Source organism: Malus sylvestris, chromosome 5 (assembly GCF_916048215.2).
Source record: "Malus sylvestris chromosome 5, drMalSylv7.2, whole genome shotgun sequence".
Lineage (NCBI taxonomy): Eukaryota > Viridiplantae > Streptophyta > Magnoliopsida > Rosales > Rosaceae > Malus > Malus sylvestris.
Window position 1 is genome coordinate 46,938,280 of NC_062264.1, and position 15,809 is coordinate 46,954,088.

Below are 15,809 nucleotides of genomic sequence, written 5' to 3' on the forward strand. Positions count from 1 at the left end.
ACTGAATTTAAATTTCTTTTATGAATAGTAGATTTGTTTTTTTTTGTTTCTACAGTTGCTTCTGCTTAGTGGATGGAGTCTTTTTCACTATGATGTTGTGAATAAAAGTTCATTACCTCACAAAATGGAAGATGATTGAGTGTTAGCATCGTAATTTATATTAAATGCAATGTTATTTTTTTCATTAATAATGAAGCTATAAAGCAACACCTTTAAAATATAAAAACTCGTAATGCACAGTTATAACTGTACTGTTATTTGTTTTTTAAATTTTGAATGATAGAACTATGACTTAATTAAAATTATCACATATCTGAGATTCTATTATTTAATTTAAAGTTATTACATGTCTAAAAAATATTTGTGAATTTCTACATGTAAACCTCTGAATAATTTTTGGGAGTTTTAATGAAAAATCCGCCGTACTGTTCACTTTAACGAAAAACCACATTTTTACACTAAAAAGTCAATCCTAGTACTATTCACTTTACCTTTTATTTTTTCCTTATCGTTAAACTCAAAGTTTTTAAGCATTTTTCATTAGTTTTCCTATAATTTTTCCTGAATCCGCCGCTAAAGAAAATGTTATAGAATATTTGGATGCAGTATAATCATATTTTGAGCCCTGAGTATATTTATTATGAATTTCTAAGCAAGTATAAAAAAAGAAAATAAAAAAAATTGAAATTGATAGCAGTAAATAAAATCTCCGAATTGTCCTACAATATGACTACTACATAACTATTACAAAGTTTAAAATGCGGGTAGGAATTTACCCTTTATTCTGAAGGTGGCAGCTAGTGGAGGTTAATTATTTGGAAACATCAAACTAGGTAGAGATCAAATTAAAGCCTGATCAATCATCAATACAGAGAAGACTCAGAAGAGAGAAGTAAATATGATTACTGTTTTGTAGTGCATGCATGGTTGATTTTAATAGTCAGGCCTTGTCGTCGTTGCTGTATATATGAAAATCAGGCTGGTTGGTGACCGATCTAACCCAGGCCCATTTGTGGTCTCTCGTGTCGACTTCATTTTTAGCCTTGGCAACCTCTTCCAGTGGAATGTAAGCATAGTTTCCGTTGATGGGGCCAGACACAAATCCAGTATACCCTGCCATGACTCCGTGGATTGCTGAATGCGCTACCAGTGTGCAGTACAAGTTATCTGTTGAATTTGCAGCAACCGCGCGTATCATGTATGTCGGATCTATGTACTTGACAGTGAAGAGCTCATTTGGGTGCTCCCTCTTCCACCACTTGTTTAGCTCCGACTTCAACCACTGCCCAACGTCAAGGAACACTGGGTTCCCTGATTCATCCTTATTATTATCAGCATGATGATCATTGTTATTAGCCTCGATCATTTGATCCTGTCCAGCTCCCTCAGCCACTACTAACACTGCGTGTCCATTCTCCCTCAATCGCTGCTCAAGGAACTCAAATAGCCCTCCTTTTCCTTCCAGGTAAAATGGAGTTTCAGGAATTAGGCAGCAGTCCACGTCACGGCTGCTCAGTGTTGCATGTAGAGCAATATGCCCTGTACTTCGACCCATTAGCTTCACCAACCCTATTCCATTCACTGCACTTTCCGCCTCCACATGAGCTGCGCTGATTGCCTGCTGCGCCATTTCTACCGCTGTCTGGAACCCAAAAGACCTGTCAATGATACCTACATCATTGTCCACAGTTTTTGGAATTCCAGTCACCGCAATTTTCAGTTTGCGCTGACATATCTCATGATATATCTCAACAGCCCCGCGCATCGTGCCATCTCCACCTATGATGTACAACTGTTTGATAATATGCATATTAGTTATCTATGGAGATTATCAGAGCAGATAAAGTTAATAACTCAACTAGCTCGGGTCATTCATAACATAACCATTTACCATTACAATCATGTTTTGTTGGTACACATATATAAAAGCGATGGTACTCGGTACCTTCAAATATAAATATAAATATATATATGTGGCAACTGAGTTTATTAGAACACAATTCATGGTTTTGATAATTCTGATAGAAAGACACAAAACAAAAAATTAAGTTTTGCGACACTTTTAGTCATCACTTATCATCGTATCAGGCTAAGAAATTATTAGACAAGTCACTTATAGCTGTATTTTGTGACACTTCTAGCCATCACTTGTAGCTGTGTTTGGGCTAAAAGTTGCTACATTCTCTACAAACATAGTTTTAAACCTGTTATAGCAAATGCTTAGTTTTTGTGTAGTCGCATACAAATACGCCCCATCCTCTCGAACTAAAAATTCTTAATACCCATGCCTACTATTGAATTTGACATGAGTGTTTGAGATTAAAACACATCTATTTATAATCCCCCTTTGATACCAAATTGAAAAATGGGTGACCATCCATTTATTCTCTATTTTGATATCAAATCTTAAAATGGGTGCTCATGAATTCTTTGGTAACCTGATAACTAAGAGAACACTTCTGATCCAAATACATCTAGCATCAGCTGGGCATTAAACAAAGTTACTTTTACATGTGTAGCTAGGTTAGGTAGTAGATAATCATCATCAAGTCATAGAGAAATCACCACCACACAATTTTCGTTTAATTTAGAAATAAACTAAAGAGGGGTGGGGTTGCGTACTAGAGGAATATATAACTCAAATAGTAAAGGAATTAATTCAAATTGATTGGCATGAATGACAACCTGATTATAGCCGCGATGTTGGATGGCATCGACAATCTTTTGAAGATCAAAACCACCTCTGGAGGTCTGGAGATGGGTGCCACCGTTCTTGTGCCAGTTGTGAACAAGCTTGGGGTTGAGTGGGAGGGGTTCCGTAGAGTAAAAGCCACGGTAGCCAGCCTTGATGCCAAAAATGTGGCGGACTCCGTAGAGATCCCAGAGGCCAAGAACGAGCTCTCGGACGACGGTGTTGAGACCCGGGCAGAGGCCACCGCAGGTCACAATAGCCGCCTTGATCCTGGACGCATCGAACAAGATTTGGCGTCGTGGGCCGGCGCGGTGGTATGCCAAGGCACTAGTAGTAGTACTAGAGTAGCCTTGTTTTTCTTCTTCACCGCCACCTCCACCTGCTGCTGCAGCTTTCGGTTGAGGGTGTTTGTAGTCGTAGATGATGTGGCGGAGGACGACATCAGATGGGGCTATGTAGAAACAATCGGACTGGGAGAAGAAGGGGTTGTGTTCTAGTGGGTTGGTGTTGATGAGGTTACTTTGAACTAGGTCTAAATCTGATCCGAGCGAGAGATGATCAGTTAGGAGGGGTAGTTTCTGGAGCTTCACACGATTAGAGAAGGGCAAGTATATCATCACCCGATCTTCATCATCATCATCATGTCTTCTCGTTGCTGCTGCTGCTGCTGGGTCTGTCTGCGCCACGGCCATCGTCTTACCTAATTCCAGGCTAGTTTATAATTATAACCAAATATATCACAAACAATTAAACAGCCTCAAGTTTTCCGCAAATATCTCAAATGAAGAATGAATCATCTCCCTGAAAGATATATATATATTTAATAAGAGCATGCAACACTCAGCTGATGACGTCCTCTACCGTTCAACATCTCATCTGATCTGATCAGACAAAAACAAGACTGCACGTGGCGCCCCCTCTTGCAAGACAGTAGACACGTAACCCCTCCACGTTGTCAAATGTCAATTACATGATCACGATATTTACATTTACAAGGTTTGAGTCACTCAACGAATTTGGTTTGACAAATTCATTTTCAAAATATCTGAAACACAACTGCATATCGTTATTACAGCATGGTGATGCACAAAATCAATGAGAATTTTAGTATAACAAAAAACGTTAAGTTTGTGACTTTCGTTAGGTTGATTCGGTCACTTGTGTGAATAAGTATGTAAATGAATAGAGACAGGGAAGCAAACACAAGATGTACGTGGTTCACCCAGATTGGCTACGCTCACGGAGTTGAGGAGTTCTCATTAATTGTGAAGGGTTTACACAAGTACATAGGTTCAAGCTCTCCTTTAGTGAGTACTAGTGAATGATTTAGTACAAATGACATTAGGAAATATTGTGAGAGAATGATCTCTATTTATATAAGATAGTTTCTAGTTTCATTCTGACATTGACACGTGTCGTGTTGTGATTGGCTTCTGATGTTGACATGTGTCGCGCTATGATTGGCTTCTGATGTCGACACGTGTCGCGCTGTGATTGACCTCCTGGTTGGAGGAAAACTCTTATGGATTCTTGACGGTATAACATTGACGGGTGCTCACACCCTTTTAAAGAGCTTGTTTTAAAATTGTTTCGTTTTTATATCTTTCTTTTTACTTTTTATATTAAGAAAAGTGTTAGGGTGACCTCCTAGTACCATTCTTGTTTTAAAGATGGAAGAAGAGTGCATGCAAGAAATAGTAATATAAAGAAAATTGAAAAATGAAGGATAATTGATGATACTATGAGACTATGTGCAATGATTGGGGTTAAATTTTTAAAATATTGGGGTTAAATTTTAATTTTAAAAATTTAACCAAGAGAATTTTAAGTTATAACTCTTTTTTTTTTTTCCGTTCAATAAATATGACAAATTTTAAATTTGATATTATAGAATGATGTCGATATATGTAACAGCCTGTCCCGAATTATTATATATTTTATTCCCAAGTATGTAAAATGTCGATAATGCCCTCGTGGTTTAGTGACGAGGATGGATATATATATAGTTTTAAATTATTTTCTCGATCATGAAATTAAATGGTGCTCGACGTCACGAGCACAATGGCATGAATTAAGAAGTGGAATGGGCGATGTTTGTACCATACTTGACCAATCCCGAAACTACCGAGCACCGGCCAACGCTATACTGTCAAGGACCCAGAAGAGTTCCCCTCCGACCAGGAGGCCAATCACTACTCGACACGTGTCAAGATTAGAAGCCAATCAGAGCGCAGCACGTGTCAACATCAAGAACCAATCATAACATGACACATGTCAATGTGACAAAGCTACAAGTTTTTCTATAAATAGGGGTCATCCCCCCACAATATTGCCTAATGCCATTTGTGTTAAATCATTCAAAAGAACTCACTAAATTGAGAGCTTGATCCTTTGTACTTGTGTAAGCCCTTCACTACTAATAAGAACTCCTCTACTCCGTGGACGTAGCCAATCTGGGTGAACCACGTACATCCTGTGTTTGCTTCTCTGTCTCTATTCATTTACGTACTTATCCTCACTAGTGACCGAAGCAACCAAGCGAAGGTCATAAAACCTGACACTTTCTGTTGTACCAAAGTCCTCGCTGATTTTGTGCATCAACATTTGGCGCCGTCTGTGGGAAACGACACTTATTCCTACTCTCTTCAGCTGTGTCAAGCTGGTTTCTATCATTCGTACACTTTCTTTTGATCAGGCATCCCTCTCCAACATGGGAAGCGAAGGAAGCCACAGCACACAGAATGACACCCCCCTTGCACATAGTGCGAAACAACGAAAGAAGGAAGGAAAACGAGTTCTTCTTCAAGCTAAAGTCGATGAGTTGGAAGCTCAGAACAACAAGATAGCAATGAGGAATGAGGTCCTCCAGGAGCAATATGAGAAGCTCTTCGAGACACTCCACGAAGCTAGGCAAGCTCAGACACGCGAGCTTGTTGCCCCCGTGGAAGTCAACCATCAACTGGGTGCCCTCCAACATGGAGGGTCACATGCATTCGACATAGATATCCCTGATAGGGAACAGATTACCCCTCGACTTGATAATCAACATGAGGCTTCTCTTAACCCAGTTGCTTCGACCCGAACCATGAGAAGTGGAGGGAGACACCTCTTTGCTGAAGGGGCAGAAGGATCGAAAGCCGTCTTTCGCGATTGTCGGGATTTCCTGAAGCAACGTCGAGAGAATTCCATCCATATAAGCTCAAAGATTAATGACCCAAGGATTTCTGAGAGACTCGGTCCCCTGCCACGGCCCAAGCCGGCCACCAATTTGGGGAAGGGGCAACAAGTCCCAGAGAGACATGAGGGTACAGGGGACTCAGAGGTGTTCCGACAGACATACCCTGGAAGCCAGTACAGCGAGTCCAGGGAAAAATCACATGCCCTTGATCAAACCTTCCTAACTCCAATAAGAGATGGAGATTTACGAAAGAAAGCTCCAGTGACACATAACTCCGCTCAGGACCCCCTTGTCCTACAAATTCTTGAGGAAGTAAACAAGTTGAAGGCTGAACGTCAGGCTGAAATACCTGACTGGAACCAACCCAGGCCTGGCCCTCTTACAAGGAGGATCCTCAACACCCCCCTTCAAGCAAAGACAAAGCAAAAGCTTGGCTTGCAACTTTATACTGGAAAAGAGGACCCGATTGAGCACCTTAACCTCTTTGAGTCCACCATGGCATACCGGATGCACACCGACGAAGAACGATGTCTTCTCTTCCCCTCCACCCTCTCTAGTGGAGCTCTAAATTGGTATTGTCGTCTTACACCTGAGACGGTAGACTCATTTGAGGAATTGAGGAAACTATTTGTTTCCCAACACATTTTCCAAACCGATCGCTTGCACTCTGCAGATGACTTGTACACTATCCGCCAGAAGCCAGACGAGTCATTACGTATGTATGCTGGCCGCTTCAGCCATGAATACTCCCGGTGTGCCGAGGCAGACGACAAGACTGCCCTCAAAGCTTTCACGGCAGGCCTACGTGATTGTTTCTTTAAATACATGATCAATGCCAATACTTGGAAGACTTACTCTGAGGTGATGGCGCAGGCTTATAACCATGCCTCCGCCGAGGCAAAGACATATCAGGAGAAACCCCCTACAACCATCCTTTATCAACAAGTGGGAGGTGGAAGCCAAACTCACCTAAATGAGAAGACCTCGACTTTCCAAACAGCAGTGGCACCTCCCCGTGCCTTGCATAATGCTTCGCCGAATCAACAGACATATCAATTTCAAGGCAAGAGGAAGGATTTCCATCCTCACCACTCTCATTTCAGTAAAAAGAGTAAGGGACACTATCCCGATAACCAAGGGCATCGCCACAATAACGCTCGCCCCCAGGCAGTCAATGCAGTGGGTCAAACCCGCGTCAAGATACCCCCTACCCCAAGGTATGAGACATACACGCCCTTGAATGCCACATGCGCGGCCATTTACCCCAGCATAGCTCACCTGATACCAAAGCTAAAGCCGAGGCACCCAGATTACACGCCCCCGAATAACGCGGGCATGTTTTGTTGCTACCATGAGCATAACGGCCATGATAGCGAGAAATGTATCATCCTCCGTGATCGTATTGAAGCTTTGGCACGAGAAGGAAAAATTGATCAATTCCTCCTTCACCCTCAAAGGGATAACCGTAACCAACGCCAGGTGAATGTCATATATTCCATAAGCGGCGGCACACCCATATCTGAATCTTCCAATAGGGCCATGAAAAACAGTGAACGAATTCTGAGGCCTGGTCACCAAGTGTTTCACGTGGAAGACATCAGGGGAGGGAAGTATCAAAAGCCTAACTGGGATCCGATATGTTTCTACCCTGAGGAAGAAAGAGGCATCATCTACCCTCATAACGACCCATTGATCGTGGAGGCTCACATAGCCAACTTTGATGTTCGACGAATCCTCGTAGACACAGGGGCTTCGGTCAATATCATGTTTGCCGAAGCTTTCAGGGCACTCAGTGTAGCTGAACACTTGCTCGATCGCTCGATTTCTCCTCTGATAAGCTTCTCCGGTGATATCGTGCAACCCTTAGGGAGCATACATTTACCCTTTACTATTGGTACAGGCCCTTACACGGCTACCATTACCACTAACTTCCTAGTGGTTGACTGCCCAACGGCATACAATGTCATCTTTGGGCGCACAGGCATCAATGATCTCAAGGCTATGGTATCCACGCATATGCTGTTGATGAAATTTCCAACCCCCCATGGCAACGGCTACATCAGAGGAGATCAGCTTAGTGCACGATCATGTTACAACACTTCAGTTAAGCAACAACACTTGCCCGGACCCAAGGAAACCCTGTCTGTACATGACCAAGTCACAAAGACCAGTCTAGATGAAGCGAACTTAGATCTTCCTGATAGCAACAATCAACCAGATGATCCTCGAGATGACTCTTTCACCCAGCAAGCCCAACCTGCTGAAGAGTTGGAGAAAGTACCTATCTCAAGAGATCATCCAGACCGCATGGTGAATATTGGCACCACATTGTCACCACCCCTTCGGTTAGCATTGGTATCTTTTTTGAAAGAGAACACTGAAGTCTTCGCCTGGTCATACGAGGACATGCCAGGCATCTCTCCCGATGTCATCTGTCATCGTTTGAGTATTGACCCCAAGATCAAGCCGGTGAGACAGAAGCGAAGATCTTATGACGCTGAACGATACGAGGCAATGAAAGCAGAAGTTGAAAAACTCAAAGGCATAGGCTTTGTCCGCGAAGTCAATTACCCGACATGGGTAGCAAATGTGGTCCTTGTTAGGAAAAATCTGACCAAAGAAAGTCTTTCGCTTCAAAAGGTCTTGTGGAGGATGTGTGTTGACTACACCGACCTAAACAAAGGGTGTCCGAAAGATAGTTTCCCTCTTCCTCTTATTGACAGGCTTATAGACTCTACGGCAGGGTGTGAGCTCTTGAGCTTTATGGACGCTTATTCAGGATACAACCAAATCCTCATGAACCCCTCAGACCAAGAACACACGGCCTTCACTACTGACAGGGGACTATATTGCTATAAAGTCATGCCTTTCGGCCTAAAGAATGCAGGAGCAACTTATCAGAGACTGGTCAATTCAATGTTCGCCGAACAAATTGGGAAGAACATGGAAGTTTACGTTGATGATATGCTAGTCAAAAGCAAACATGCTGACCAACACATCACCGACCTATCTGAAACTTTCACCATTCTAAAGAGGTATCGAATGAGGTTGAACCCCAACAAATGTGCCTTCGGCGTGGGCTCTGGCAAATTCTTAGGCTTCATGATTAGCCAACGAGGCATTGAAGCTAACCCTGAAAAGATCAAAGCAATCCTCGACATGAAAGAGCCAATAACTTCAAAAGACATCCAAAGCCTTACTGGCAAGGTGGCAGCCTTAACCAGATTCATCTCTAAGGCCACAGACAGATGTGCTCCTTTCTTCAAAGCACTCAAGGGAAATAAGAAGTACATTACATGGACGGAGGAATGTGCCAAGGCATTCAGGAACCTCAAAGAGTACATGAGTAAAGCCCCTCTGCTCTCCAAACCAGAAGTTGGTGACACTCTCATCATCTATCTATCGGTTTTGGCTTCAGCAGTCAGTTCTGTTCTTATTCGAATGGACAGTGGTGTCGAACGGCCCGTCTACTACGCTAGCAAGGCCCTACAAGATGCGGAGACATTATACTCCAACATTGAGAAATTAGCTCTAGCATTGGTCATGTCTGCTCGGAAACTTCGCCCTTATTTCCAAGCACACGCCATCATCGTGCTTACCAATCACCCTCTTCGACAGATACTCCAGAGTCCTGACACGTCTGGGCGAATGATCAAATGGGCGATAGCATTGGGTGAGTTTGACATCTCCTACCAACCAAAGCCAGCTGAGAAGGGCCAAGCAGTGGCAGACTTCATTGCCGACTTCACATATCCGGTTGACATTGCTTCTACACCTGAAGCAGTGGCTTCATTACCCCCGGAAGCTCAGAAGGTAGAATCAACGACCTCAGCATGGAGTCTGTATGTTGATGGCTCATCCAACCAACAGGGCTGTGGAGCGGGACTAGTCTTGACTACGCCCGACAAAGTAGCAATGGAGTATGCTCTTCGTTTCAAATTCAAGGCATCAAACAATGAGGCCGAGTATGAAGCCCTTCTAGCAGGATTACGTTTGGCCAAACACCTCGGGGTTAAACAAATTGATATTTTCAGTGACTCCCAATTAGTGGTCAACCAGGTTACCAACAACTTTGATGCTAAGGACAGCTCCATGGCAGCATATCTTGCGCAAACACAACTTTTGCTCAAGCACTTCCACTACCAGATCACCCAAGTTCCTCGAGCGGCAAACAGTCATGCAGACGCCCTGGCTCACCTCGCCTCAGCTGTGGAAGACAAGATTGGAAGAAAAATTCATGTCGAACTGTTGGCAACGCCAAGCACCATGGCCGCAGAAGTATGCAACTTACAACAGGGGGATAGTTGGATCACCCCGATCTATAATTTCCTTGCTCATGGCACCCTCCCAAATGATAAAGTCCAGGCTAAGCAAATTCGATACAAGTCTACCCGCTACCTGATCATCAATGATCAACTCTATAAGCGAGGTTTTAGCCTGCCATACTTAAGGTGTCTTACGCCTGCCGAGGCGGAAATCGTCCTTCGGGAAATACATGAGGGAGTCTGTGGAGATCATGCTGGATCTCGGTCCCTAGCACACAAGACTTTTCGCCAAGGATATTACTGGCCAACACTCCACCAGGATGCCATCAAAGTATCCCGCTCATGTGACAAATGTCAACGATATGCGACTATTCCTCATTCCCCTCCATAGCCTCTTACTCCTATGATCAGCCCTTGGCCCTTCGCCCAGTGGGGACTTGATTTGATCGGCCCAATGCCGGCAGGGAAGGGCAAAGTCTGTTACGCAGTCGTTGCAGTGGACTACTTCACAAAGTGGGCCGAAGTAGAACCCTTGGCAACCATTACTGAGGCAAAGATAGAAGACTTCGTGTGGAAGAACATCCTTTGTAGATTCGGCATTCCCAATGCGATAGTCACTGACAATGGGCGACAGTTTGACAACAAGAAGTTCAGGTTGTTCTGCTCTAAGTTCAACATCAACTTATGCTTTGCCTCTCCAGCTCATCCCCAGTCTAATGGACAAGTTGAGGCCATCAACAAAATAATCAAGCGCACTTTGAAAACCAGCTTGGACAAAGCTAAAGGCTGTTGGCCAGAATTTGTACCCCAAGTTCTTTGGTCATATCGCACTTCATATCGGACTTCAACAGGAGAAACTCCATTCTCACTTGCCTTTGGCACAGAGGCGGTTGTCCCTGTTGAGCTCGAGCAAGCAACATTCCGAGTCCAGAACTACATTCAAAGTGAAAATGACAAACAACTCACCCTCAACTTGGATTTAGTCGAGGAACACAGAAACCAAGCTCACTTGAGGAATGTCGCCTACAAGCAGCGCATCTCCAACTATTATGACTCTAGGGTCAAGCCTCGTTCTTTCAAAATAGGAGACTGGGTCTTAAAGAAAAGATTACTCTGCGACAGAGTCCCGAGTGAAGGCACACTTAGTCCAAACTGGGATGGACCGTATGAAGTCATTGGCATCAGTCGCCCTGGCTCTTACACACTTAGAAGCTCCGATGGCAAGACCCTTGGCCATCCATGGAACGCTGATCACTTGAAGTACTACTACAAATAGACTCACGATGTACAAGTGTTGAGCTATAGCCGTTCGGCATCCTATGTAATGAAGGCCATTTGGCAATGAATTCAATAAAGAGGTAATTTAGCCAACTCAGCCCTCACTCTTTTACATTCATAGCAAGCGATGCCGGAACCCTTCTCAATCAGAAAGCAATCCGTCTTCCACAGTCATTACAAAACAAGCAAATGAAGAACGTGTCAAGCGCAAAAAAAAAAAAAAAAAAAAAAAAAAAAACAGCTTCATCCAAAAAGCTTCACCCGAAAAGCTTCACCTCCAAAACTTCACCCACAAAGCTTCACCTAAAAAGCTTCACCCAAAAAGCTTCACCCGAAAAGCTTCACCTCCAAAGCTTCACCCACAAAGCTTCACCTAAAAAGCTTCACCCACAAAGCTTCACCCAAAAAAAACTTCACCCGAAAAGCTTCACTTAAAAAAGCTTCACCTACAAAGCTTCACCTAAAAAATCTTCACCTAGAAAGCTCCCTCTACATACTTTCATCTACAAAGCTTCACTATCAAAGCTTCACCCAGAAAGCTTCATCTACAAAGCTTCACCATCAAAGCTTCACCTCGAAAGCTTCATCTACAAAGCTTCAACACCAAAGCTTCACCTACAAAGCTTCAACACAAAACCTTGCTCCAAATAAACAAATTTTGTTCACAAAACCCAAGATGCCCTTGAACTTGTACAAAAACACTTGGGTAAACATAAACATTTTTTGTTTTACACCCACAAGGGCCCAAAATTTTCCTTCTTATTTATTCACTTATATATGTTCCCAAACATATTATAATAGATCCAACAACAAGCCAAAGTCCCAAGTTTCATAATGGACAAAAGTACAAGCAATTCATCAATAATGAAGGTGCTACAAAAATTGGAATCTGCCCCAAAATAGAAATCCAACCCAAGAGACTTTTTCTCTCTCTCCCTCTTCCGCCTCCTTTCATCTATCAAATTTCTGCAACCTCTGCTCTTCTCCAATGGAGCTGAATTTTGGACACCCTATAGTTCTTGAGCATATGAACAACTTTCAAGAAGGAACCATTTCTGTTTGAGCGACGGAAATTAAAGTGTTGAAGCTCCAAACATGACAGTCGGATTCTTGCAGATTTCGAAGCTGCTGTGATGTTTCGAAGATCTGGAAATATTTAACCATTAGTTCATTCTGAATTTTTGATATGTTATGAAAGAGACGATGAGGAACAACTTCAATGAAGAAAGCATGCCGATCTGAACAATAGAAAATGGAGTTTCGAAGCTCACAACAAATCTGACGGGTTGACAGAAAAATAATAACCAGTCATTCATCATACCTGGATTTCTGGAGTTATACTGCTCCGAGGGATCTCAAATTTGGATATGTTGTAGTTCACGAGCTGAGGAACAACGTCAATGAAGAAAGCATACCGATCTGAACAAGAGAAAATGGAGTTTCGAAGCTCACAACAAATCTGACGGGTTGACAGAAAAATAATAACCAGTCATTCATCATACCTGGATTTCTGGAGTTATACTGCTCCGAGGGATCTCAAATTTGGATATGTTGTAGTTCACAAGCTGAGGAACAACTTCGATGAAGAAAGTATGTTGATCTGAACAAGAGAAAATGGAGTTTCGAAGCTCACAACAAGTCTGACGGATTAACAGAACATTGATGAACAGTTACTCATCATACTTGAATTTCTGAAGTTTTACTACTCCGATGGATCTCAAATTTGGATATGTTGTAGTTCACAAGATAAGGAAAAACTTTCATGAAGACGACTTTGCAATCTGAGCTATAAAGAAAGGTGTTATCTTGCATCCACTCAGGCTGATTAGTGGAAACGAAAAGCAATTCCACCAAAGAAAAGATGAAAAAGAGAGAAAAGCTACTAATTGCACTTGATCTTGTCTAGTCAATAGCATGCAGCATCAAACACACAAAAGTTGGAAATATTTTTAGATAAAGCATATACGAATGTGTGACATCGAAACAAGGATTCGTTACTTTGACAAATTAGTAACACGCGAGACACCTCATTCGGCAACTCTCTTCGCCTGAAGACTTGGGGGACTCCCACCATATGCTACTGCACCTTGATACTCGGCAGTCTCACAACCACTCAGTGACTTGGATTTTTCAAGTCTCCAACCGAGAAGTTTTCCTCACTCGGGAAATTAAGGGAACACTACCTCAAACTACATGCTTCACTCACAAAGCTTCAACAATACAGGTTTCAACAAAAGCAAAAATTCAAAGAACTTTATGAAGAAGGCTTTGGTGTATTTAACACAATATGTTGAAATGAAGCAAAGCTTATTTATTAATATTTTCGATAAGCCACAAATATGTACATATACATGAGTCAAAATAAACAAACAAAAGGGAGCCTTCACAAAGGTTGCTTAGGGGAAGTCTCAGCAGTCGGTAGAGCCCCAGAAAGAGAAAGCACCGGAGGGTGGTTATCCGGAGCCTCAGTACTTGACAAAACCCCAGAAGGAGGAGGCATTGGAGGTTCATCATTTGAAGCTTCATTACCAGGTACAACCCTAGAGGACGAAGGCAATAAATGCCTTTGGAACAAACCCACAAACCGCTGATGATCAAGTAAAACCTTACCATCAGATTCCTTCATCTGGTCAAGCTTCCTCTTCATGTTTGTAGCATAGTCATGGGCGAGCCGGTGCAACTGCTTATTCTCATGCTTGAGCCCTCTAATCTCCTGTTTGAGACTCATCACTTCAGCAGCCAATGATTCAACTTGGCGGGTTCTAGCAAATAGGCGTTGGGCCATATTAGACACAGAACCTGCACACTGAACACTAAGAGCCAAAGAGTCCTTAACAGCCAACTCATCAGACCGTTTGGAAAGTAGTCTGTTATCTTTGGGAGTGAGAAGGTTCCTGGCCACCACTGCAGCGGTCATATCATTCTTCATCACAGAATCCCCAACGGTAAGAGGACCGGTAGGGGATATGAAGGATGGGCGCCATATGTTGTCTGGAGAAGGCGTGGATGTCTCTTCTCCAAGGTTCAAGTCAAAACGACGGTCGGAGGGTCCAGACATTTTCAAATTTGTTGAAGAGGGAAGAGGTCAGACAAATCAAGATCTTAGAAGTGCAAGAAATGAGCTTCTACTGGTAGAGATTCAAGTGTGCTGTGGAACTTAATGTCAGCCTCTATAAAAATCTGCACTCGACGGAGCTTCAGAAATCGAAGAGGCGTTTGCTTTCTCAAAAGCTGGGCTGCTCAGAGACCACGAGGGCCGATCTCAGAAATCGAAGAGGCGTTTGCTTTCTCAAAAGCTGGGCTGCTCAGAGACCACGAGGGCCGATCTCAGAAATCGAAGAAGCACCTGCTTTTTCAGCCTCGTCAGCACCTGTCACATGCACAATCAGCTTTGCGGAAATTACGGGCACTCTGTCGAAGATTTCTGGTGAAGTAGAAAGCACGTGAATCTTACTATTCAATCACCGCTCTCCATATGCACCATCAACTCCTCGGGTACCACATATAACTTTGTCAAAGATCTCTGACAAAGTTTAGGCACGAGAATTTCGAAGTTCCAGCTACCCTACTATTACCCATAAGGGTAAAGGAACAGCACCACTGCTTGACAACTGGAAAGTCCCTATGTGTGTCGACCTCCGTGTTTTGCGGCAAGACAGGTTGGCAAGAACGTCCAACCTTTACTCACATTCGAGAAAAGACTCCCAACATAATTACTTTCTAAAAAACCGGAGTAGCACCGCTTTCCGAATCTCGAGAGTCAGATCCTCGACGGGATTGCTTGTTCGAAAACCGAAGAGGCACAACTCTCAGAACTTCGAGAGCCAGATTTCCTTAGATAAAGCTTGTCTGTAATCTTCACACGTAACATCAGCTTTCCAGATACCACATACCACTTTTTCAAAGTGCTCTGACAAAATTAAAACACGTGAAGCTGGCAGCTCCCACTACATTGCTGTGACCAAGAAGGGTAAAGGAATAGCATTACTACTTGTTATTGGGAAATCCCTATATACATTGACCTCCCTCCTCAACGGACAGAAAAACCTGCAAAAATGCTCAACCCTTTCTCGCATTCGAAAAGGCACCCTCAACATAACCTCTCGAAATACTCAGCTTTATTTCCCCCCGATAATGCCTCAGCAAATAAGCCACACCAAGAACAAGAGTATCTCATATCATCAGGGTCGAAAGCAAGAGTATCCCATATCATGCTTTCTCCCTGTCTTTGTCTTTGTCCTTGTCCACACCTGCAGAACAAGGAGAAAGAGAGCAGTCAGTCGGAACCTGAAATCAAACCTCCAATTTGGAACTGACTGCCTGGAGCCTTTGCCTGGTTGCTTACTTAGCATTGCTCTCGAGTACTCATCCTCAACTGCTGTCAAGGTCACGAATT

General features: G+C 43.1%; 1 protein-coding gene and 1 long non-coding RNA gene across 2 annotated transcripts; both read right to left on the bottom strand.

The window, feature by feature from the left end:
- Positions 1–671: 671 nt before the first annotated feature.
- Positions 672–3,497, bottom strand: LOC126624437 (ATP-dependent 6-phosphofructokinase 2). Its single transcript, XM_050293499.1, has 2 exons — positions 2,686–3,497; positions 672–1,792 (listed from the first exon to the last, which is right to left on the bottom strand). The coding sequence occupies exons 1-2, from the start codon at positions 3,382–3,384 to the stop codon at positions 941–943; spliced, it is 1,551 nt and encodes a 516-aa protein (XP_050149456.1). The 5' UTR covers positions 3,385–3,497; the 3' UTR covers positions 672–940.
- Positions 3,498–12,224: 8,727 nt separating this feature from the next.
- On the bottom strand, positions 12,225–13,163 carry LOC126621267 (uncharacterized). The gene is made up of 3 exons (XR_007622871.1): positions 12,916–13,163; positions 12,735–12,832; positions 12,225–12,559 (listed from the first exon to the last, which is right to left on the bottom strand). It is a non-coding gene; the product is annotated as an uncharacterized LOC126621267 (long non-coding RNA).
- Positions 13,164–15,809: the final 2,646 nt, after the last annotated feature.